Source organism: Corvus moneduloides, chromosome 2, assembly GCF_009650955.1.
Source record: "Corvus moneduloides isolate bCorMon1 chromosome 2, bCorMon1.pri, whole genome shotgun sequence".
NCBI classification, from domain to species: Eukaryota; Metazoa; Chordata; class Aves; order Passeriformes; family Corvidae; genus Corvus; species Corvus moneduloides.
In genome coordinates, this window is record NC_045477.1 from 40949108 (window position 1) to 40975997 (window position 26890).

A 26890-nucleotide genomic window follows, 5' to 3' on the forward strand; every position below is an offset into this window, starting at 1 on the left:
TGCAGTTTAATTCCCCATTTTGAGGCAGTCTACCTCTTCTGTTAGCTATGTTCAGTCCTTTAACATAACATATTTATACTGATATATATATCAGTTTTTCAGGAGAAAATTTTCATCTGATGTCAAAACTAGAGCAAACTTCTTACAAACTGATTCAGAAGGTACTGCATCTTTATAACACTGCATGCACTCTTTGCTTATATTGGTTGAAAAAGCAGTCATTGTGCTTCTCTATTCCTTTCTCACCACCGTGTCAGGGGACAGTACAACATAAGGACAGAAAGAACAAATAAGCTGGAATTTCTAATGCTTTCTATAATGTTATAGTCAAAGTGCACTCCTGGCTAGGATGTAATATATTTCACACCTCTTGTACCAAGAACAGCTGTACTAATTCTTCTGCTATCATTAGAAGAAAAGCACACAGCAAAATTTAAATTTTGAGGCATTTCCTCTCACCGCTTTAACCCTTTCATCTTCAAACTAACTTTTTATCAAGACAACATTTTGAGTGTCATGGGGATGAAAGTATGAGAGAACCAGACTAACATACTTGAAATTAGTCTTCCTCTTGCTGATGGAGCTGGGTAGTCACACAAAAATTTCAGTCTAAAACCTTGGAAATCATTATACCAATGGAGCAGTTTGCATCTTGGAGCAGTAGTGGGGACTTTACATTCCTGGACTAGCTTTGGCTTTTCTCATTTTGAAGCCAGGTTTTTGAAGACTATCCAGGGGGGAGATTACAGAAGAAATACCCTTACAGCCAATGTGCCAGTTTAAGTAGTGAACAATATTTTTTTAAAGTGGGAAGGAGTAAAACAATAGAAAGTAAGTTCAAAAAGAGAACAATGTGTAAAGAAGTATACATAGGGTTAGGGCTTTAAAGTCAGGGTTGGTGGAACTTCACATGAATAATTCCCTGCAAGGAATATCCTGCTAAATCAGAATCTCATTAACTTTACCGATACTTCTAATGTTGAGGCATAAATAAATCTAGGTTTTTATTAAATCATGATATAATCTCATACAAAATAATAGGAAATAACTTTTTTTTTTCTCAACTAGTTATTATGAGTATGAAGGGAAAAGTATATAATGTTCAGGTAAACAGAATAGATGATTTGTGGGATAAAAATAAGAACCAAGGGACTGGATTTAATTTCTATTTTTAAAAGTCACTGATTAGTTGGTAGTTTTGGTTTAAGGAATTATGCATTGATCATAGGAATTTAGGCTGCAAAAAGGAAGAGTTAAGAAATTCTTCAATGAAGCAGATGTAAAGGGTAGAACTATAAAGCAGTATTACCTACAAGGTAGGCTGAACGGTTATTAGAATCAAGGGATTTTAAAAATAGACATTCAGAATGAAACCTGTTTATACACACACACACTTGCAGAAGTCATCCATAGCTCCACAGGAATCATCTTGATATATTTCACTGCTAATGTGAACAAGTAAAGAAAATAATTCCTTGGATATTATTATTGGTTTGACCTGACAGACTAGAAAGGGAATTATCTAATATCTTATTGCTGTTTTCTGAGTCTGATTAATAATTTAATTATTTTGCCTGAACTAACATTGTCTTCACAAGGAACTTGTGGATTCAACATTTATGTTATTTTCAAAATCGCAAGAAGAGAAAAAAAATATTCTTTTTAATTCTAAACCAAACAAATAAAAAGTTTTTAAAATCTTTAACTTTTTCCCCCATAGATTATTGAAATAAAGCTAATGAACATTTTAGTGTATCTTTTAACGTGACACAGTATTGTTTCTGTAATTACTTTCTCTTATTTTCTTTGTTTTCTTTTAGAGATCATCTATAGCTGGGTATTCAATGAATTCCCATCTTTTGTGGCAGAAGACAGCAGGCGCTTCATCTCTCAGGAGACAGGCAATCTCTACATCTCCAAGGTGCAAACATCCGATGTTGGCAGCTACATATGCCTGGTAAAAAACACAGTGACAAATGCCAGAGTTTTGAGTCCTCCTACACCTCTGACACTGAGAAACGATGGTAAGGAAGGCATCATTTTGGGGTACCACATAAAAGAAAAATACCAAAGCAAAAATAATTAATTTAAGGACCATGATTTTATTGTTTTTCAATATGTGCATGCATTTACTCTAGCAACTGGAAAAGGAAAGTTGTTCATGGAGGCAGTTTCTTTTAAAACATCCAGACACTGTGAGAATATTTCGATCTGTGAAGGCTAAAGTGCAAATTGACAGATTTTGATGTATTTTGTTTAGAACAGTTACTCCACCTTGCTATTCCAATGTTCTGTCTCTGACAGAGAGACACACTTCTCCTTTACCGGCAATGTCTGTTTCCTTAGGGCTCAGCTCAGCTGCCTCAACCCAAGTGTCCACTGCCACACTGATACTCTCAGGCACCTGGGACATCCACAGGGGATTGGCAAATACCACATGGAGCATACAGGCCAGCTGCAGGATGTCAGGAGATCATGTAATTGGCCACTGTGGTTAAAGACAACACAAAAAGTTTCCCTAAATACACTGGCAGCAAAAGGAGGGCTGAGGAGAGTCTCCATCCTTTGCTGGATGCAGAATGCAGCATAATGTCAGAGGATTACAAAAAGTCTGAGATACTTAGTGCCTTCTTTGCCTCAATCTTTAATACCAAAACCAGTTGTTCTCAGGATACCCAATTCCCAGAGCTGGAAGTTAGGGATGGGGACTTGAGTGATACCCCCACAATCCAGTAGGGAATGGTTAGTGACCTGCTATGCCAGTTAGACACCCACAAGTCTATGGGCCTGGATGGGATGCACCCAACAGTAATGAAGGAGCTCCTAAAAGAGCTCACCAAGCCACTCTCAATTATTCACCAACTGGTTATCCAGAAAAGTCCCAGCTTACTGGAAAATAGCAAATATGAGGCCCATCTGCAAGAAGGGTCAGAAGGACCATCCAGGGAATACAGGCCACCATCAGACTAACCTAGACACCAGGGGAGGTCATGAAGCATATAGACCATCCTGGGTCCCATCACACAGCATATACAAGACAGGAGATCAGGTGCAGCCAGCGTGGATTTCGGAAAGGCAGGTCCTGCTTGACCAACTTGATTTTCTTCTGACAAGGAAACCCCCTTAGTAGGTGAGGAGGAGGCTGTGGATGTTGCCTCCCTAGACTTCAGTAAAGCATTTGGCATCATCTCCCGAAGCATTCTGGAGAAACTGATTGCTCATGGCTTGAACGGGTGCACTCTTCACTGGGTCAAAAACTGTCCAGATGGCCAAGCTCGAAGAGCGATGGCGACCAATGCTACATCAAGTTGTCAGCTGATCACTAATGTGGTTACCCAGGGCTCAGCATTGGGGCTGATCCTGTTTAATGCTTAAATTTATTGATGATTCGGATGAGGGGCTTGAGTGCACCCTCAGTCAATTGGCAGATGACAATAAGTTGGGTGGGAGTGTTGATCCTACTGAAGGGTAGAAAGGCTCTGCTGAGGGATCTGGACAGGTTGGATCAATGGGCTTGTTACAATCCAGTTTAAACCCAGAAAAGCAAAGTAAAGCTAAGTCTCTGTGCATAAACCAGAAAGAACTTAGAAGGTTCAAAATAGTCCCAGAAATGAGATTAAAATCAAACAAAGTTAGATGTTGATGCCAAAAAATGGATGTATTTTATTTAATAGTAAAAGAGGCAAAGAGAAGGGAAGATAAAAGAAAGAGAGAAAGAAATGAAAAAAAGAAGTGTATGTGGGGGTTGGGGGGACAGGGAGAGGTGACAGGGGTTAGGTGGAAGCAAATCACCCATCCGAGGGTCCCAACGATGTCTCGTTGCTCCCCTCCATCTGCTCTGCTGGTGGTGAGGGTCCCCTGTTGCCATTGTGGCCATGCCACCACACGCTGTGCCAGGCCGCCACACGCCACCACACCACACGCCAAAGAGTGCAGAATCCCGTGGATTAATATACACTTTGGGCCAGGTGGGTACCCCCATGTGTCTCCCCTTGCAGGGGGCAGCTTGACACACTGTCCCTTGCAACACTGAGGGTCTGTTGCAACATCTCTGGTGCTCTGATGCAGGGTCTGGCGACCCCTTTGAGGGGGACTGACGAAAGTCACTGCTCGCTCAGCCGGCAGATTTACCGGCCTCGGCTCTGGAAAGGCTCGGGCTGTCTAGAGAGACCGCACGGGCGATCCAGCAGCGCAGCAGCTCCAATATGCAACAAGTGTTAGCTGTAAAGCTATTGTCAAAGCAGAAGCAAAGAGCAGACATACAGCCCAGACTCTGTGCTTGTATTCCTGTTTTCTTTATTCCTCTTGTCTCGGGAGAGACGAGAGAGTCTGTTCACAGAAGGAGAGGCAGGAGTGCCTCGAGCTGGGATCGCTGCTTTATTTGGGGGAAGGGAAAGGGGAGAGCTAGGGGTGGACCCGGGGTAACCAGCCAATCGGACTCTGTTTCAGGGGCGGCCGTGCTACTTTTAAGTTTTACCCACGCTTGGAACAAAGGGGATTCAGAGCACATGGCAGAGACAAGTCCAGACATGCCTGGGCAGGTCCCGGAGCTGGGCTGCACCTTGGGGCAGGCAGCAACAGGGGGCCCCTGTGATGGGCCATGTCACCCCTTCTGCTGTGGATAAGCTTCCCCCCACCCCGGTGAGGACCCTTCAGCTGGGCTGCTCTGCACAGTGGAGGATGGGCAGTCACTGCCCCTCTGACCAGAGGCTTTTCCAAGATACCCAGAGCCTCTCCTCCCTCCATCCTTTGGTTCGAGGGCCTGTTCCAGCCTGGAAGCTGATAGCCCTGGGGCTGTGGTCTCCACCTCGGAGGTGTTAAGCCTGTGCTTTGTGAATGTCCCCAGCCCTGAGTTGTTACTTTATCTTATCTTCATCAGTGAGCAGTGTCAGGCCTCAGTCAGGGCCCCATTCAGGGTGCAGTAGTGTTCTCTGCAGCTTTTGTAATACAGTTTTTAAAGTCCTTTAAGAAAATATTTAAGTCATAAATTATATTTCAGTCTCTGACAGGGCTAAAGGCAACTGCACAATGTTCAACAAGGGCAAGTGCTGGGTTCCACGTTTGGGTCACAACAACCTCAGGCAGTGCTACAGGCTGGGAGCAGAGTGACTGGAAAGCTGCCCAGCAGAAAAGGACCTGGGGGTGCTGGGCAACAGCAGCTGAACATGAGCCAGGGTGTGCCCAGGTGGTCAAGAAGGCCAATGGCATCCTGGCCTGGATCAGCAATGATGTGGCGAGGGCAGTGATTGATTGTCCTGCTGTATTTAACACCGGGTGAGGCCACATGTCAAGTATGTGTCCTGTTCTGGGCCACTCACTTGAAAAAAGGACATTGGCGTGCTGGAGTGAGTCTAGAGAAGGGCAATCAAGCTGGTAGAGGTCTAGAAAACACATCCTATGAGGAGTGGCTGCGGAAGCTGCAGTTGTTTAGCCTGGAGGAAAGGACGTTCAGGGGAGAGCTTATCACCCTACAAGTGCCTGAAAGGAGCTTGTAGAGAGCTGGGTGTCAATCTCTTCTGCCATGTCTCAAAGGAAGAGAGGAAATGGCCTGTATTTTCCTTCTTTCCAAGATGTTCCGCATTCAATTATGGTTTCTAGTTCCTCACAGCTCTTCAGCATATATGAATCCATACCTACATAAATCAAAGAGAGAAAGAGAAACTTTGAGAGAGTTTTCTTTTGTCTTGCTTATAGATTTTCTCGAAATCATACTAGTCCTTATGCTACAAACATATTGCAAAAGCTGGATTTAAACACAGATCACTTAGAGTAAATTAAAAATATGTTCACCAATTAGAATGAAATTAAGTTAATGTTTATTTGTTGTAGCAAATTTAAATATCCTTCTGCATAGCATGTAGCCTCTACTGCAAAAAACTGCTGTTTTTATGTATCACTTCCTATTTTCTTTGCTGGTTTTGTACCTATGCTAATTATTGAGTTTCAGGTGTTTCATTTTACTGACTTAACATAGTGAACTTGACCTTTTTGATAAAATTAATTTTTTCCAAAATTGAAACCCCCAAAGTTTACTGCCTTTTTAATCTGTCTGGACTCTGAAAAACAAATTGTTGCCATAGTTATTATTCATATCTTACTCTATTTGTTCTTTATGATATTTCTTCATGCTTTTATTTGGTTTTATCTTGTGCAGAAATTCAGCAGATTAATTATCCACCTTGTACTGATAGTACATAGGTACACAATACACTCTAAGAAATTGAGAGAGTAAATAAGGATAAAGGCATCAGCCTACATCATTGAGCTAAGAAAAAAAATCTATGAAGGAAAACTGCAGATTTTTTTAAATGTCAAGTGGGTAGTAAATACCAGCCTCCAGCAAATTTGTGTTTCACAGCTGGCTGTCACACCACTGTGATAATCCAACCTTGTGAACTGTGCTGGAGTACTGGGGAAGTGTTTGCACATAGATGAACAGCTCCTCAACAATTTCCCAGTTTCCTGACTCATTTTTTCACACTCATGAATTTCTATTAGGCTTCCATGTCTTAATTTTAATCTGTTGGGATTTATGAAAAGCTCCTTTTTTGTCATGGAATTCTCTAGTATTTCTTAGTAAATTGCTTGCTTTCCTGTATGACTGAGCAAGTTTCTCAGTGAAGAGACCTAAATTTTCTACCTAACCTTGCAGTCTTCATAAACCTACCTTGAAAAAAATTATTAAGGAAAATACTGGTTGCTAAATCTTATTATTTAGGACATCTCTCTGGTTTTACCTCCTCCATTTAATGCAATAATATGGGCCTTTTAAAAACTATCTGGAATTACAATAAAAAATTTCCATCAATCATACTGTACTTTTTCATTTTCCTACAAATGGCCTTAGGTAATATTACCTTGTCCATTGACAAATATTAAAGGGTGATGACAACCTTTTTAAAGTATGCGTTCATTATGCTCCAAAATACAGAATAACTGCTGAAAAGTAGTGCTTACTAGTTAAAGAAATTTAAGGTAATTTATGAAGAAAGAAACAGCTGGGAATAGACTCCGAGAGGGAAGTGAGAAATTAAAAATGGCATTAAAACCAACATTGAATTACCTGAAAATATACTTGACTCTCCATCTGCTGAGTTGTGTTAAATGATTTTGAATATGGCTTTTAAAGCTTTTTTAATTATAAGATTACATAAATTACTTTGAACTTTTCAAATATTGACTTAGGTTTAAAAATCATACATCTTTCTGAGTTCCAATGGTTGGCATCACAACTGACATTACCCTAAGCAGTCAGCACATTTGTTAGAAACCATAGGAAGACCTTGTGGTTTTGAACAGGTTTTACAAATGGCTCTATATAAATAAAACTATTTATATAGTCTGTATTCTCCAAACATATGTATCATTAACTCCAAAATACTCTAATTGATTTATTTATCAACCTTCTCAGATTTTGATGTATATACAGTACCTATGCCCAGGGGACTAGACAGCTTGTGATAAAAAACACTCCAATGACAGCAGTGGTCTCTATTTATCTATGAGACAGAAACTGAATAATATTAAGGCATTCTGTCAAACTCTGCAGGATTGTAAGAACTTACTGGGATTTTATTAATCTTTTATTTCTTCTGTGATGTGTCTCAAAGGGGAGCTTAGCTCCTTGATATGAAGCAAATTAAATAAAAACATCAAGAAATCCTTCAATGGATTCTGAATAAAATGAATACCTCATCTGTTCAGATGTCTTCGACAATCAGTCATTTCATATAATTCAATTTCACTTCAAGCTGGGTTATAAAAACACCCTAAAATTCCAAGGAGATTAAAAGTTTTAGCAGGAAATAAAAAATATGCATCATTTCATTAACTGCTTTTTAATGCATTACAAACTTTGAGGAATTATTTGATAACTGTTTACAAATAATAAACAGCTTTGTTAAATCGGATCTTTGCAGGCTTGGATGCTGATTGGGAGCAGTAAATTATCTTGACTCATAAAAACAACAAAAAGTCTTTTCAAATTTAGGCAATAGAAACCTAGGGAGTACAAAACGTTTGATGTTTGAGAGCATAAGACAGTTATTTCAAGTTCACACATTTTTATTCTGGCTTTTCTTACTTTTTTATCCTCCTTATCCTTTTTATTTCTTTGGAAAATATGTTTACTTTATCATTATTGCTGTAGAGAATTATGTAATTCTTCAGTTTAGCTCTGTGCAAATACGGCTTATTAGCTTTGCTATGGTGAAATTTCCAGGGTAAAAGAAACACAACAAACCTGGACAATTTCAGACATCAGAGGGTACTTTCTACTATGTTCCATTAGAGCAAACTAGTTTAAATCCGGAGGTCAGTGTGTCTGACCAGACATCTCTTCCTGAAACTGACTTTCAGATTTTTTCCATGTCTTCATAGTCTGTGAACTTCTGAACTGAATTTTGTCTGTCCTCATTCTATTGATTAGTTCTATGTGATTAATAACCTCACATAATGATGGAACATATAGTTATCAAGGTATTAAGGATGTTCATTTCTAATTTTCTGTGTTGAAATATGGGCTGCACATGCTTTTTGAGGTTAAACTCTGGGATATATTGCTTGAACATCACTGGGTTTTCTAAAGATCTCTTTACCAGCATGAAGGAAAATTCGGAAGTCATAGCAAATTCCCAAATAATAGAAATCAAGCAATAAGAATGGCCACTGTAGCATGATAAGGTAATAAATAAAGATAGAGAGAAATTGGCAGTTTCACAGATTTCAGCGGTACCCATTCCTGAAGAATGCTGACAGTTGTTAATTAACTGATACCTAGAATTTTTAAAATTGACTAAAGATGAATGCTAATATTTTTGACCTGTCAGTCTTTGCCTTTATCTGGCTTTTTTTTTTTTATTTTTTTTCCAACTTTCATTAGTAGTTTTGTCTTCTAATGTGGTTATTCATATGGAGCTGAATTGTAGAGGACAACAAAGTACACCTGAATTTTAATAGTGGTTCAAAATACATATTCAGCTGTGACTTAATTGTGCTAGGTTTTCCAGAGTTTCCAGCCTTGTAAGGTTCCTGTTTCATGTGGGTTATATTGCAAGGTTTTGCAGTAACATTTTGTATTTGAATTGTGCAAGACCATAAAAACTGTCTAGAAACTGGAGGAATAGAAACGGTAGGAACTCTTCTTACTCAGTACTCCAGGACAGGACTCAAACCTGAAATAATCCTTCTTTGAATTTTTTTTCAAGCAGAGTCAAACTGTCTGGGGAAAATCAAGTTTGTACTTTACTAGTGTACAAAGACTGATGACACTGACAGACGTGATGTATGCAAGGTTTGCTCCAGGGGAAGGTTGATAAAATGGCAATGTCTCTGGACAGCCATTACCCTGTAGTAAATGTGTTTCTCCTGTAACAATGTAGTAAGATATTTTAATGATGGGTCACTATGAAAACTGAAAATAAAAGGCTTCCCACAATCTCTGCTTTACTCTACTGAAAGTATATCCTGCATTGGTTACAGGTATTTTGAATTTTTTTTCTCTTTTGTTCTGCTCTTATGCCAAGGTCCTACTGCAATGTTGTCAAAAAATAGGATGCAAAACAGGAGTAAGAAAAGTCAGAGTAGAATTATTTTAATTAAAAAAAAAAAAAAAGAAGGACATATATATAATAGGATGAAGGGGGGTTACTTGTTTTGCGCAAGGTTTTATTATTCCCAAAATAGTAACATTTTTTTAATTTAGAAAGCGTTTTCCAGTTAGCACCAATGGTGCTTATCTATAGGCAGGAAAATCTATAGGTAGGCAGAGAATTTTAAAGAGGGCTCTTATACAATAAACTTTACAGAGTGTTTTATAGGGATTGTAGAATAGTTGAAGAACACTCTCAAACAGCACACAAAAGTTCAAAGACACTATTTGCAAAAGATTTAGTCTAAAAAAGCAGAGAGAGAAAATAACTTGGGGTGGTCTTCTGACACTGTAAAAGGGCTCAACCCTGGGGACTATTACAGGAGGAAAACAGGGAAAGGTTTGGGAAAGATTATGTCCCAGGATTCAGCGCAGAGCAAGAACTCTTCCACTGCAAAAGTTTGCGTTTAGTCTCCTTTTGAGCTCTGTTAAGGTAACCTCTTTAAAGGAGTTTTAATTGCTAAGTTTTCCCATTAGTTTATAGAATAGTATACGTTGAAAATGCAGTGGTTGCTTTTTTTAATTAGCTACAATAGTTCAAGATTCTAGTCACACAGCATCTTGCACATCTTCTGCACTGATGTTTTCTTGTTTCACTCCTTCTCCTGATGATTTATGAAACTTGCCCAAAGAAAGAGTTAAGTGATGCAGATACAGTATATACAAAGCCCAAAATAACTGAACTTGAAAAAAATGTTCCTCTAAATTCAAGTCAGGATTAGGAACGATATTGCCTTGAACCATAACTATTAAGATTTCAGACAGAAGTATATTGGTAATATTTTAATTCTTGGTGACTGAATTCAAATTTGTGCAAATTGATAATGAAAGTAACCTTTACAGATGTAAATGGTTTCAGATTATGAAGAATGGTCCTGAGTGTTATGTATCTTAGTGTCTCAGGATCTTAATACAAATTCACCAGTGACTGCTGCTTTGCAGTCATAGCATATGACATAATATTCAAATAAAAATTACTTGTCAGTTTTGAATTCTTCTCAGCATATCAAAATAATTCTATTGTAAACAGAAGGAGTTTTGATTGAAGTTAGAACTACAGCAAGTATATAACAGGATGATTTGTTACTTTTCGGTCAAACAATGGGTATTTCAACCGTTGTTGCTGATGGCAGAGAAATTTTAGTGTTCGTTTGATCTTTCGTATTGAGGAAATAATAGCTTCTAGTTTTTGCATGGTTATATGAGCAGTCTCAATTGAAAAAATAATTCTAATTTAGGAAGCTTTTTCCAGTTAATTAGATACAGTGAATATTAGAGCTACATAATTTCGTGCGGTAGTGTTCTAATTGACCAGAAGCAAAGGAAATACTCTCTCTGGGCATCGCAATAGTTTTAACACTTCTGGCATGCAGCTGGAAAGGTAATATTTTGTTTTCGTCCTATAAAACAACTGTGCAGGTTGAAAAGAAAAAAAATTAAGCTTAAGGTCATATTTGAAGTACAAACAATTATATCATTTCTATAGGAAAAATGAGATTCTTAGAGGACTGTGAACATTTCATCAGGAAGATAATTAAAAACCCCATAAAAATTAGTTCCTCCTCCTAATCACTTAGATTAAATAATATTTCCCAGGTTTCTAAATATCTTTTGTGACCCTGTCCTGGATGAATATCAAGCAATTGGAAAGGAGAAATAATTAACATTGGCCAGTGATGCCTAAAAGAAATCTACCACATATTTCTTTGCCAAGTACAACACAATCTCATTCCCTGTAAAAACAAAATGGAACAAAAACCCCCAGGGTAACTCTTTTGGTTTTCATTGACCTAGGCTTCCCAAGCAAGATGGTGTGTTGACTAGTATAGTGAGTCCTTTTTTTCCTTGATGTGTGTGGCTGCTCAGAAAAATTATCTATATACCTAGTCAGTGAAAATGTTCAGGTTTTCATGTTTAGAAACAACTATATATGCACAAGTCTTCACATTGGAATGTTGTATACAAGCCAGTCAGATGTCCTCACTGTCTTGGGGTGAGCTTATGATTTGTATCCCATATCGCTGCCTATGCCCAGAAATTAATTTTTGTGCCTTTCTATGCCTCTAAACTGAGCCTGAGAGGGGGAAGGAAAAACTGAGCAAAACTTTTTCAAAGCAGTTTGCAGCTTGTTCAAGGTCATGCAGAGATAGCAATTTTTTTTTCCCAGCTGCGGCAGGGAAGCGAGGAAGCACATGGCTGGCTGCTCCCAGGTCAGTTTTTGGCCAGTTGTTCAGCTTCTTTTTCTCCAGAGAGAGACTGAGAGTTGAATTTTTTTTTTTTCCCCTTCCCTGGAATTTCAGATTTTTCTCCCTTTTCCACTGGACTGCTTCAATATCAGAACACATCAGGAGAACTTTCCACCGGGCACCACCTCCAAAGAGACCAAAGGGAGGACTCTAACACTTTCCCAGGTTTTTTCTCCACAGCGAGAGATTTTATTATTTAGCATTATTTTCCTTTTCCCATGTGTTTTGGTAAATAAATAGTCTTTATCTCTTTCACTTTCCTTTGAGGAAAATGTATTTTCCACAAACCTAGTGGGGGAGTGGTGGTGACCTGCCTTCTCTCAGAGGATATATTTCTAAATGTGGCCAAACCGGCACACTCACTCATCTCTGAACGTCCAAATGGTGAAGTTTGGTTTCATCCAATACCAGATGTGCTGGATTTAGGAGGAGATCTTAGATGCCACTTTACAACTATGTGGGAAATGTGATGAAGTCTAGATTATTACTCAGTAAAGACTTTTCTATGTGGAAAAAGACTGCAGACTTAGTCATAGTTACTGCTCAACATCTTCAAACACAGATAAACAGAAATCTCTGCAGCTCAATATGTACGCTAGAAAATTTGGACTCTCATTTGAAGAATTAAATAATATACCACTCTTTCCCTCATTGCTTGTTCTGAGAGTATCTCATTGCTTTTGTGTCTTTAGGGTTTGGACTCAGTTCCCTTTTTTCAGTCATAAAACACCTGCTTCCAAAAGAAAATTAAGTGCTTTTAGTTGTTTTTGATGTTTAAGAGATGCAGAAAGCTTGTTTGTATGTATGACATGCATACATGGCATTTAATAGTTATAAATAAAAAGGTATATTTCAAGATAGTCATACTATTACTAGAAAGGGCTTTCTAGACAGAATTCAGAGTTCAGTGTAACTGATGAACTGGTGAAATATGGATTTTAAAGTTGTAAGAGTAAAGTTATGTTTAAATTTTAGTTAAACACTTTGTTTCTGCTAAATGTGACTTTCTTTTACATTTATTCCTCTGTAATTAGAAACACATGAACATCTTATCCTCTAGTTGTAAACTAAAGAAGAGTTTATTCCTTTCTTGTGCTGTACTCATTATGATATTTTTTCCCACACACCGAATTACCAATTTTTCTGTCATATTAGGATATATTCCAGTGAAGACCTCTTTCCATCCAGTGATATCCAACAGGATTTGCTCTCTAACATATGAAAACAATGTTGGCATTTTATTATTAGTTCAGTTTAGTGTTTAGTCCAGTGCATTACAGAATGCAATTTCACATGAACATTTTCAGGGCTTCTCAAATGATAAATTTATAGCTCAAAACTTGGCTGAGAGACCTCTAAGTGGAAGAAATGCTGTGAACAGTTATCTTAAAACAACCATTCCCACAGTAAATTTTTAGGGACTTACGGCAGGTGCTGGTCCTTCCATTTAGAATAAGGTTAATAGCAGGTGAGTCAATAAATTCTTCCCATTGCATTTAAAATCTCTGCTGCAGACAGGATATAATGGTGGGTATCATCATTACACTTGAATTAATTCCATTTGTGCTGTGAATTTAATGTCTTTGTAAATGTGTGTATTCAAGGCTCTCCCAAATAAATGTCTGGGGACATTTAATGGTGCAGGTCTTCAGGGAAAGTGCTGAATATTCATTTGCCACAAAAGGACCCACACCTTAGATAACCCTAGTTTTCACTGCAAACTATAGATAGGGGAAGAAATTATACATTAACATTCTGTAAGCAATTTCTTAGGCAAAATTTTCTTGGGTTTAGGTACATATTCACACAATAGATCATCATTAAAATGTTGTAGGATACCCAACTTTTGATCTGTAAAATTATTTAAAAATTCTTATTCAGCAGGACAAGTTCATCACTCCTCAATAGGTCTCCCGGAAACTGAGAGGAAGATCCAAACTAGTAAGAATCCCAAGCAAATTTGCTTTTAGAGCTATATCCAGCCTGTAAGAAAACCATGTTAACATTCTTATACCATGTGATTTAGATCAGGGACTTCTTCATGCAAAGCTCTCAGATGAACACTCTTCGTCACTGGGCTGGGAGGGTTTTATCATTTGTTAATAAAATAATGGCAAGTATCAATCCATGTCTAATCTTTCTCCTGGGTACAGGTAATATTTGGCTTTCATTTTCTCCTTGGCATTCTCATGATATTTAGCCAGGAATCTTATAAACTTGTCTATCTACTGTCTTAAATGCTTATCAGCCACTTATTCAAGTACCTCCCTGTAACCTGTTTCATGCAAAATTAGGCTCCAAAGGAGGCTAAAAAGCTGTTGCTGAAAGATTATATGACAAAACCAAATCATTTTAGCTGAAAGAATTTAAGGAGTTGTCATGTTCTGGGAGATGCAAGAGGGTGGTTAATATTTGGAATATTAATGAAACAATCATTAGCCTCTACACAGCTGGAGTAAAAGGATGTGTCATGATTTCTCAGCAGTCTGATTTTTTTTGCCCCCATGAAGGAAAAATTCTTATTGTGTGGATACTGTCATGCTGTCTTGGTTTTTCCACACTCAGCATCTGAGGTTTTATAAGTCATGGATTGGTAGGCTAAACGAAGAGGTAGAGCAGTCCTTTCCAAAGTGATGATGTCTGAAATCCTGTCTGTAGCCCTTTCCCTTATTCTTATCTGAAAATCAGAAACTGATCTTGCTTCTTTATTCCATTCTCCCTTTCCATTAAATGGCCCATAGTGGATAATGTAAAGAGTTTTAGCTGTAGTAATATCTGTAAATGTTTGAAGTTTTATTACATCTATTCCTGTGGTATGTAAGCACCTCAAAGTCAATATTTATCACATTATTATGTCATGTCTATTTTTTTCACAGAAAAATGAAATGCAGACATTGTAGTTTAGGGTACGTAAGACACTGAGTAGCAGAGTGTAGAACTCAAGTCACAGATTTGCAGCAATTTGGAGGAAAACCTTTTTAAATGAAAACCCTTATTAAAAGTTATTTTCTGAATGCATTTTTTTGCACCTGGGTTGAAGAATAATTACTTTTTGATAACTGCATCATTGTAAAAAATATCTGAAGGAGAGATCTCTTCTATAAATATTGAGATCTCTTTCTGGCCAGGTGACTAACAAGCCATTGATTCTAACAAGGTCAAACTGTGCTTTGTCCAGGGATATGTTCAATCATTTGAATCAGTGTCTTCTTTGGTGATCAGAGACAGAAAAAAAGGATTATTGGCTTTTAAATCTTCCCCAGTAAAGAAGACCCTGCCTGAAAGGGCAGAGATCCTAACACTGGAAAATTTAAGGTGGAATGATGTATTTCAGAGTAAAGCCGAGGGATAAGATTTACTTAAACAGACAGGAAAGTTTGGCTTTTAGACTCTTTTCTAATCCCACACCAGATTTCAAGATATGGTAAACTAGATTTATTTTGAAGAAATATCTTTCATATCAATCACAAATTTATCACTTTCATACCGATATCCGTATTCAGAAGAAAGACACAGCTTGTGATGCAGGGAGTAAACTAAGTAGTTAGCCTAAAAAATAGTGACCAATTGGGGTCAGGTCTTGAAAGGTAAAGGATTTTCAGAAAGGAGCTACTTTCATGGGAAGGCAGAACACAGCAGCATTGAGAATGGCATCCCACTGCTATGCAGTGCTCAGACCACGTAAGCTCTGTGATTTGTTAGCCACTTGAAGATCATATATTATGTTTTTATTCTGTGCTAATCAATTTTATTTATTGTTGTACTTCATGTTTGATAACTGGATATAAAAAATGACTGAGAGGATTTTTTATGGCCTTAGCCAAACCTCCGTAAGAGAGTCATGTATATAAGCCTGAGAGAGATTGATTCCAGTGCACATAACTCAAAGCCTCAATATTTCTTAAAAGTTCAGGCTCCTTTTAGCACCTAATACAAATGAAAAAAAATCTTTATGAAAATGCAGGTGGTGGTTGTTTTGCCATCACTGACTCATTGTGACCAAAACAGAAGCTGGAAAGCTAAAGAGCCTAGAGGCACCACAGCCATAGCAAAGCAATTATAGAGTAATATGGGAAGGTAAGGCCTTAATAATTCCCTTAATATCTTTGCAACTGTAATGGCCTTCATGGTCTCAAAGATCATAAATAATAAGGATGAAAAATATCCCTGTGCAATAATAGACTTTTGTTTCCTAATTTTCATAGGGACACCAAGCAATTGCTCAGTAATTTTTATACATTTCCTGCCAGTTGCTGCAGGCATGTCGCTTGCTAGGATGGCAATAACCCAGAAGAACAGGACATGCTACAAAGCATCAGTAGATCAGCATTTCATTAAGAATATAAAATGATGGCATGACATGCAAAGAGCATTCAGTACGTGTACAGATTGCACTTACGAAAGGGAGTTAATGTAAGTTAAAAACATAAGATCTGAAAGATATTATTGTCCCTCAGATGGGTACAGATGTACTGTATTATTTTAAAAACAAGAATAATTTAATCCTATTTTAAATTCGGGGTTTTTTCAGGACTAAAAAAGCAAATGTTAAACACTGTATGACAACTCAACACAATTATTTTCCAGAACCAAGTCTTACCCAAAAGCAAAAACACCCCAGTTTTGACTTCATTGAAGCACAAAACCTGTCAGTGAGTGTGAACAGTCAGCAGATGCCAGAGATTTAAAAGGAACACCTTAGGACTATAAGTCTTCATCATAAAACCTAAGTGAATTATTTTCAGCAGTGTTCACTACAATGTAACTTAGTAAGTCCCCCTGTCAGGGCTGAAGTTCTTGTAATTGAAGTTTAAATAGAAGAAATTTTAGAAGAAATATTGTCACTACAAATACTAACAAACCCCCAAGGCCCACCTTGTGTATGGAAGGAAGCAGGATGTACTATTTTCCTTCACTGAGCCTCAGGACTAGAAGGAAGGTAGGTAGAAAAGGTGGGGGTTTTCTTCAAAAAAGGGACTCCTAAGAACATCTGAGGAATGACAGACCACTAGGTCTTACTTCTGTGTCAAGTTTGTTGATAGAAAATACATAAAAAAATATGATCATTAGGACTGTATTTAGCACATCATCATACAGTAGTCTTACCACACAGTCATATACCAAGGACACAGCTCTCAATCAGGCAAGTCGTGCTTCAGTCTGTATACAACTTTCCTGAAGAGTCAGAGAGAATATGAATAGGAATGGTCAAGCTGCTTTCATTTCACACAGTTCTTTACAGGGTAACCCATCAAAGGCTGTCTAAAAAACTAAATTCTTAGAGGGGCTGAAGTAGAGCCCCATTTTCAATTAAAAATGCATTAGAAAAAATCCACCTATTGTAGGAGTATCCAAACAGTTTGGAGAACTGGGAGATTGTCAGTGAAGACTGTTCTGGGACTTCACCATTCAACACATAATTTATCTGAAAACAAAATGAACAGAGAAGTAGAGAAGATTGTTGACATAGAATTATTCAGAATTTTTAAAGTTAAAACTAACCCTGAAGAACTGCAAAAGGATATTACAATAAGAGAGGTAGAGTGGCTTCTATATAAATAATGTCACCAATAAATAATGTCACCACCAACAAATTTAAAAATACCTAAAAACATAATACCTTTATTAGATATTATCAGTAAAGAGATTAAGGTGCCACTGTGTATGAACATCAGCTCAAGTACAAAACAGCAAAGAGAACTGAATTTCGTGGAAAGCAATAAGGAACAAACAAAAAATTTCCAAGGAAAATAAAGGTGTGATAAATAGATCTACATCTTCATTATTGCTGTTCTCGTCTTCACATCTCAAAGTGATAGAATGGAACTTGAAGCAGTGCCACATGGGCACTAGGAATGTTTATTAAAGATTCCTTGTAAGGAAGGATTAATGATCTGGAGTTTTTCAGTCTGTAAAAGATATATTTAAAAGGAGGTATTATAGATATCCTGTAAACCCATGTAATTGTTTAACTGAGATGAATCAGAAATTAGTATTCATAATCATAAAAAAATTTCAGAAGAAAATAAAAGACAGTTACACAAGGAGTGTAACTAAATTATTAAATTTATTGATGTGTAACAAGCCAGTGGGGATACATTTTTGTGACATACTATACTAGCAATCATTTCAGTCTGGGCTAGAGGAAAATTTTAATTGACTACCATTTTTTGATAGCCTGGTTTTATTTTAATACCCAGGACATACATGTTGGGTTTTCTTTTTTTTTTCCTATAAAAATAAAAGGTTCATAAAGCAATATCAAAATACTGATTTAGTTATGTCTTGCAGGAAATGGGTCAGTATTGCTGGCATATATAATGCTTGCAGGATTATGTTTTTTAAAAATAAGTCTGCTACCTATAAAGCCACATAATTTATAGAATCACATTATTTGAAATGAAAGCATTTTATGCTTTCTTCTTCTGTTACTTGATTAACTTATCAGACACATTTAGATTTTTTAACTAGACTTAAGCCCCTAATGAAATGTTCAAATGCATATATGCTCAGACTTCCTCCCAGAACCAAGCTTCAGGAGCCTGTGTGACAGTGGGAAAATGAGAGCACAGCCCCAGTGGAAACTCCTGAGCCCCATAAGGAACATTTGAAGGACTAGGAATATGTGTTTTACAATTTCAGCCTTATGTTTTGGTTTTTGCTCTAATAGGTCGTGGGTTGTTTTTCCACCCATCTGCCAGCTGGTCTTCTCTCAGCTGTAGATCTCATACCTCTCTACTTCCACATTTCTTCTTACACTCACTTCTTTTCTTTCCTGCGTAAGAAATCTCTTTTCTCTCCTTCCTTTATGTTTCTTGTTCCTATTTGCTTGCTTTAGATTTTTTTTGAGAATCTTCACTGATTTTTATAGATTTAGATTAGACTTGTCTTGTTGCTACTTTTTCAACAAGCCAGATTTTATTCAGTTTTACTCATCTAAAAATCTGAAAAAGTCTTACTTTGTTAAATATAGCTTTTGTTCCAATTTCCTACCCCTGTAGCCCAACTTCCATCTAACCAAACACAGCTGTTAGAGTCATATTCTTCTCCTGCCATGCTGATTATGATATTTCCTCCAAGTGGCATCAAATACAAATGTCTCACCTCACCTTATAAAACATACCTCCATTTCCCTACTGATTTCCCATTTCCTAAGGTCTTGTGATTCTTCAAAGCTGTCAATCACTCTACAGCAAATCCAAGATAACTCTATTTATTTCCATTTTTATATTTTCCCATTCCTGAATGCTCTCCCATTTCCTGGAATGCTATCTTGCTGTACTTAAAGTGTTGTCCTGAAAAACAGAATCATCTCCCAAATTAAAAGTCTCACTGAAAATGACATAGCTGAGTTTTGCATGTTTACGTATCTGTGTTTGTATCTGTGTGCACAAATGCTCCTACACAATTTGAGGATTTTTCACTGAGCTTAGGAGGTCCTCAGTCAAACACAGCATGATATGTTGGGTTTTTTTTCATAATTGTCACTGTGCTGGTAAACAAAGATTTGGTCTATGAAAATTCTCACTCTTCTATTGATTTCCCACTTTAATCTTTGAAAATTTCAATATTAACCCAAGTTTGAAAAAAATCGTTTTTTTAAGCTCACTGTTCTGCTTCTGGTAAACTATAGAGCATTTTAGTATATATATATATATACTGGACCTGAGCACAGCATATCAGATCAAACAAGGCGATCTCCATCAATTACCAGCTTTACTACCGGGCAGATTCAAAAAGCAAGCCACAGGTCTTTCTGTGATAATGGAAAACTGATGATATTTTATGACGGCTGGGTTGGTGTCTGTGGCTCAGACCCAGGAAGCCGTGACGGATCCAGAGAGAGCGCCCCACAAGGGACAGTCTTCCAGAGGTCTGCGGCGTTCCCGCAGCTGCCGGGGATGCCTCTGCAGAAAGGCTGCCTGTCTCAGCAGGCTGTCAGCCCTTTAGTGATTCAGCAAGAGTGATTTCAGCTCTTGTTCTGCGAGGCAAACCCCAGGCTGGACCGGGAGGAGAGACGGGAGGCTCGTAGAGCAGTTCCACATGAGGCAGCCCTATTAGCCTGCACCCCGCGAAGGGGAGGCCAGGGACGAGCTCTCAGAACTCAAAGGGGGAGAAGGGTAGACCTTATAGGGGTACAAGGGTGGGTGTGAGAGGGTAGAAGCCAATGGGTTACAAGGAATCTACATAGGGTCTCCCAGAGGATCATGGTTCTTGTTTTCTCTCACCTCAATCAAAAAGTTCTGCCTTTTCCAAGGGGATGCTGCTGGGAGGTTATGCAATCTCCTTATCAGCAGGCCTCCCTCCAGGGCAGGGACTGGGAATACCCCACAACATTTCATATTTTAAACATTCTTTATTTTCCAGGTGTGATGGGAGAATATGAACCAAAAATTGAAGTCCATTTTCCTTACACAGTTACAGCTGCAAGAGGAACTACTGTAAGGATGGAGTGTTTTGCACTTGGAAAGTAAGTACAGATTCTTTCATAATTAGACACCATTGTTTATTAAGATGAGACATGCCTAATTTGTGGTTTCATTATTTTGCTGGATTTTATTTTTACAGACAGTGCTTACTGCACTCTCAAAATAACCAGTTGACTAACTAGCTAATTATGAACTCCCTGCCCAGCCATTTCTGTGGTCAGGAATTCAGTCAAGTTAAAAGACTCTCTGTCAAAATGAAAAGTAAACAAAAAGAGGAAAGGTTTTTTAACTGAAATTTTATCAGACTCACACCCATTTGTTCACTGGGATACTATAAACCAGTAAATTAGAGTTTGTTCTGTCAAAATATCATATTTTGAGAATAAACAAACATTAGTAGAGTTTTTTCCCCTCCCCCATGTGCATAATTTATACATGAAGCTATGAGCAGAATATCTTAATCATGTCCTAAGTCACTTTGTGGCAGTGCCTACTCTCTAGTTTCTACTTGACATGAGAGCACTAGCACAGAATGGATGTTTACTATTTATGTCAAGGGGTTTTTAGATGTTTGTTGATAAGAGAGTTTAGGGAGAAAAAGGTGTGAGAAACTGTACCTATTACTTCTACACAGTATTCAGATTACAGAATATAGGATGAAATTGATAACATTTCAGTTTTGTGGTGGTGGTTACTATCAACTACTCAAGTTACTATTATGATTCTTCCCAAGAAAAAGGTTGGGAAGGTTAATATACAGCCAGACAGAACTGACAGTCAATTGTAGTGATTCAAAGAAATTCTTTCTTCTTCACATATATGCTGCTAAAAACAGATGTTCCTTCAGTGATGTTTCTCTAGAGACATATAAAAATTATATCAGGTAGGATTCTTTCCAAGATACCTCATCAAATTCTGTGTGGTGTGTTGAAAAAAAATGCCACTGTATTGAATGCTTTTCAGTTCCTTTTCATAACAGTGTTCCTTTTGGACATCTTGCCCCTAGTCTCCAAAGTTATGCTGCTAAATATCATATATACTGCTTGCTTTTATAGTTCATGGCTTATCAAGACACATACAAGTTTCTTACAGCCTGGCCTTGATTAAAAATAAGGGAAGGATTTGTCTTTGTAACTCCTTTGGAGGAGCTCCATAAAAGAGTTAGTCTGAGAAATACTGTATCTTACACACCAATTCTTCTAACTTATTTACCTAAGGAGGAACAAAACATAAGAGGTTCGGAGTTTTAAGACAATAGTCTGTTTTCCTGAGGATCATTCCTCCAGCTTGCTTGGCAGGTCTGGTTTTCCAAAGTGACTTTTCAAAGCCTGTCTCTATTACCTGAGAGGGCTTTTTAAATGTTTTTATAGTCTTTCTGACCTTCATGTGTCACTGGTCACTGGATTTTTTCTGTTCAGATTTTTCTCTTAACAGTTCCTAATTACTGACTGGATGATATATGTCTGAAACTTACTCCCTTCTTGCTCGTTTTTCATGTTTGACCAATATTGAGATGCTCTCAGTGTGCAGGTCAACAGAAAGTATACAAAAATAATTAAAGATAAATTCTGACAAAGTTTTTCAGTTGTATCTATTTGGGTTCAGTGAAGTTGATGAAGAAACAGGACATAGCCAAACTAGTCCAAACAAAAGCTGGGAGACCATAGGCCACATAGAGGGAGCCATTAGTGACTGCAGCTTTTGCAAATTCATTCCCAAGAAAAAAGTAAGAAGTAGTTTAGAAAACAAATGTGAGGCAAGAACTTTTGTAGGGCAAAACACAAGTCTTATGTTTTATATAGTAAAGATAAGGAAAGAGGTACGTGACAGAGGACAGAAGACCAATAAATGGAGAGATACCCTGAGATGCTGAAATAAATGAGTAAAAGGGCTGTTCTGCAGAAGCTGATGGCTCCAGGCTCTCTCCTGTCAGAGACACTGTCAAGTCAATAGTTGGCAACGAGGCCCTTTTAGAATCTTGGCTATGGCTGAAGCATATTACTTCTTATTTTCTTCATTTTGCTGCAATTAAATTGCAGTTGCTGACAGATTACAAGTCAACCTTCCAGTGAAAAGGAGGTATGACACACATTGTCCTTCGCAACCATCACTGAAAGGCAAGAAACAGAGCTTCTGATACCTTCCATCTTCACCACCATGAGATTCAGTAAACTCTCAAAAAGATTCAATCATTTTCAAAAATGAAGGTGAAGTTGACAGGAAAGGCTTTGATTAGGTTATTTCCTCCTTTTTATTTAGTGTTAATCTTTAATAAACAAAAAATGAAAACCACCTGAATGGTCAAGGAATTTAAGGTTATCTAATAAGATACTTGACCCCATTTGCTGCTATTGTAATGGGCAGGTATTTTTACCATGCACATTCCTTATCTTTTCCCAGCCATTAATGCATAATCAAATCAGCTCAGCCGAAATTGCTTTCAACCTGATATGGTAATAATTACATGAATGACATTTCAGGCACCATTTGAAACCTGGAGGCTGAGGTGAGAGGTAGAAATGCATCAAATTTCCTATTCACTTTCATAATTTTCTTTTTTTTCCCCGTTTCTTATTCCTGATGCCTTGTTAGAGGGGTTTTTGCTTGTTAGATTGCCATGGGTCCCATTTACTAAACTGAATCAACAACTAATTTGTTTCTTTTTTATTTAGTATTTTGAAACTTGATATTTTGAGTTCTTATTGTAAATAACACAGGGGTTATTACAATCTCAAAACCAACATGCTGCTGATTTTTCATGCTTTAATTTAGCTGTCTGAAACACTCTGCTCTCTCCACCATAATTGCAAGAATGACAGACATTCCAGTGAGATTTCCTGAAGTAGGCATTTGGCAAATATTCCAGGAAGAGCCTAGTCTTTAGTTACAGATTAATCATTTATTAACAGTGTTTATTTAGAACTGCCAGTCACTATGGCTGAAAGAATTAAATAAATTCAAACTCTGCGGCTTTTGTCTTCAAACAAAAGGCAAATATCTTGATTGCTTGACAGAGAAAAATTCTCTGAGAAGGATTTTATTCTGACCCAAGCAATATGTAGCTGGTTCAGTTACAAGTGAAAATGTTATTGATGCTGCTTACAAATAGACTTTGTAGTTGCTAAAGAATTCAAAGTAATGCAAGAGTGAAATATCTCAAGATTATCTTATTTGTACTAGATAATGCTGCTTATGATGAGCATCAGTCATTGGCTAAGAAACCACTGCATAAATCAATGATTTACTGCTGAGGTTTAACAGAAGACGTGACAAACAGAGGAACCAAATAAAATTTACTGCTTATATATCAGAGTGGGCATGTTGCAGTTAGTGATGTTTTGTGCTGGATATATATGCTGGCCCAAGGTTGCTTTTATAGACATATTCACTGCCACATCTACACATCTACCTACACATCTAACTTATGTTTCAGTTACATGTATCTTTCATGTATGTACTTATATATAGCATACGGATATATTTTCTGCCACCCGTTTAATTATGCAATTTCTATTAGAAATACTTGAATTTTTGTTTGTTCCCTAACATAACATGGGATCATATTTTTTTAAAAAATGTGCTAAAAAAACCACTGGCAATAACAGTGTATTAACATATTCTATTTATTTTAAACTTTTCACAAGAACAGAAATACATCATTTTAATTTGCAGAATTGTTGCATCCTGATTAGTATTTACATTAAACATTGTTAAAATAATCAAATAACTGAAAAGAAAAAGAGAAGAAAAATCTGAATGGAAGATTTCAAAACATCTAAATTAATAAAAATAATTCTAATCAGCAGCGTGTTAATGTTTGCTTCTGAGTAACACAGTTTTCACTCCTTGTGTCTCCTCTTATTCAAAAAGACAAGCTAATTTTTTTGTAAAACTAATAAATGAGCTAATGGGTAATGAGGTTTCTGTTTGTAGTCCGGATAATCCTGATTTTCTATGTTCATTTAAGTATCAGACCTTAGACATTTTACGTAAATCAGGAAGACAGATCATGACCTTGTTCTTCAGATAAGTTCTGGTGAAGATTTCGTTTTCCTGCCTGACACTTTTGCACAAATTTCAGCATTCCTGGCTTTTCCTGCTCCAGAAATGCAATTTCTCAGATACTGCCTTCTGTGACAGCAGGTTGCCATTTTAATGTTCTCTCAAATATTACTGACTTTTCTTCCAAGAACACCTAGAGGCAACTGGTCCATTCTTTAATTTCTTTTTTCATGTACTTTATTCAAAGAAATAATTCTGATGGTCTCATTTAGCTCCCTGTTAGAAAGAGATGAAATTAATGCTGTTGATATGCAAAAGGACTCTAAATTCCATGCCCACTATATGACATATTCATTATTGAATCACATCAGTGACAGCCATCTAAGCATCCTTCAGCACTTCCTGACTTTGGAGAACACTTGTGTCATAAGTAATTTTAACAATATTATCTTAAATACAGGACTTAAAAGCAGACACAGATGGAAATATAAAGTTTTTTTAAAAGCCTGAAAATGAACAAGTTTTCATAGTTTGAGCAATGATACAGGACTGATTTGTCCAAGTGGCATGAAAAGCTGTTAAGTTCCTGCCCTCTTCCATGAGCCCAAACCCTTGGCCTCAGAGGAAAGCAAGAAAAATTCAAGTGTAAGAAACATATCTTTCTTTTTTTCCCTTTATTAGTCTTCCTGGCATATAACTCTAAGTTGTCTTCTTGTGTCCATTTCAACTAATTCGACTCTCACTCTTTCACACAGGTTTTTTAATTCTAAATTGCGTATAATGAACACACCCTTTCTGACCCTCACACTCCAGCCTTTTCCTTAGTGCGTTTTTGTTTGTGCATTACACCAGACTTCTATTTTATTTTCCATATAAAAGTCACATTTCATTGGTTTTCTGGCTCTAGTCAGACAAAAAAAAAAATAGAATTTGTATTATGAAAGTGCCAGCAGCCAATTTTGAGTGAGTAATCATATTTTATTCCTCATTAAAACAAATTACAGGATGTGGAATATTGCAGTATTGTAGATTACCAGAGTCTTCAATCTTTGCTTTTAAAATAAGGGCCATGTAGACTGCCAAAAGGACTGTTTTCCTTAAAAAAAAAAAAAAAAAAAAGCTTTATGCATCCATTTTTTTGTATTATAGTTATTTTTTAACCACATAGATCAAAACATAGATATTTGAATCAAAAGAATCAATAGAGAACAGTGCTGAAAGAAATATTTTCTTATGACCTATTTGCTTGGTTTTCTGTATTTTTGAGAGACTATTTTATGCTTGTGTTTTTTCTGTTCAATAGTAATATACATGTAATAGACCAACCTTCTTTTTAAATGCTAGGTTATTTCACTTTGGTAATGTCAAAACTATGTTTTTGGTTTGAAATATACTTAGTTAATGCTAAGAATAAATTAACAATATTTACATTCTTTTATTAGTGAATTATGATGAGGCTCTTTTGATAGACGTATTGGTTATGTTGTCATATTTAATGTTGCCTTAATAATACTACTGTTAACTTTCTTTGGAAGAGAATTATAGCTCAGTTGTAAACATTCATCCCATTCGTAGTATGGCTTGCAAGAACTCACCTGGTAGTCCATTTAAAAATCTTATTTTCTAAATGAAATAAAATAAAAAGAAGGTGAAGCTACACATGTTTAAGTCACACAAGTTAATGAAATTTAGTAACTTTTAATCTAAGAAATTTTCAAAATGTTCTCTTCAAACAATGAACTCTGAATCAATTCAGATTAAAAAATATCTCAAAGTTTTAAATCCATTAAATATAGTATTTCTTGTTACCTTCTTTGCCTGGTTTTCTTTTTTCAGACTTTCCTAATTGATCTTCAAGCTTTCATTAAAAATGCTATTACTTGTTTTATGTCACTACCAATATTTTCATTACAGACTACATACTTGTTGTGGATGCATCATCCTGGAAGTGTTTAAGGCCAGGTTGGATGGAGCTCTGAGCAACCTGATCTAAAGGAAGGTGTCTCTGTCCATGTCAGTGGGGCTGGAACTCAATAATCTTTGCTTCCTTCCAACTCAAACCATTCTATTAATCTATGTAGAGAGAACTTACTAAATATTTTTCAATATGCATAAATAAAAGCAATGTGTTTGGATAAGTGAATATAATACCTAAGCAAAGATCAGAGTGGCCAAATAAAAAATCTTTGTGGTCTGGTGAAGAACATTTGACTGTAACTGTGGAGAATTGCATGAAGTTTCTGAAGAAGTTATTTTTGCTAGTGTGGCTCATTAAGCCAATGACACAGGGTAATGGCTGTGAAGCATGTTTCTAGATAGTACAAATCATTCTGCAGGTGTAAAAAGACAGACTTTGCAAGTCCACATTTTAAAGGGCTGTTTCAGTGAGATCTGGTCTGTGTCTAGTAAATAATGTAATGATGAAGAGAACAGTTTCAGAAAAGAAAGTTAAAGGCACCCAGGAATGCATCTTTGGTCAGAGGTTTCATAGTACCTGATTCCTTTCTTTTCTTCCTCTGCCACATAATCATATGTGATTTTGCCAGGAACAAGAAGTCCACAAA

General features: G+C 37.0%; 1 protein-coding gene across 8 annotated transcripts in view; it reads left to right on the forward strand.

Moving 5' to 3' along the window:
• CNTN5 (contactin 5) overlaps positions 1–26890 on the forward strand; it is a 620272-nt gene that overhangs the window by 453972 nt on the left and 139410 nt on the right. For all 8 annotated transcript variants that reach the window (XM_032099222.1, XM_032099223.1, XM_032099228.1 and 5 more), the window contains 2 exons: positions 1821–2024; positions 20263–20365. In XM_032099222.1, the coding sequence (XP_031955113.1) occupies positions 1821–2024; positions 20263–20365 (307 nt within the window). The remainder of the gene's footprint in view (positions 1–1820; positions 2025–20262; positions 20366–26890) is intronic.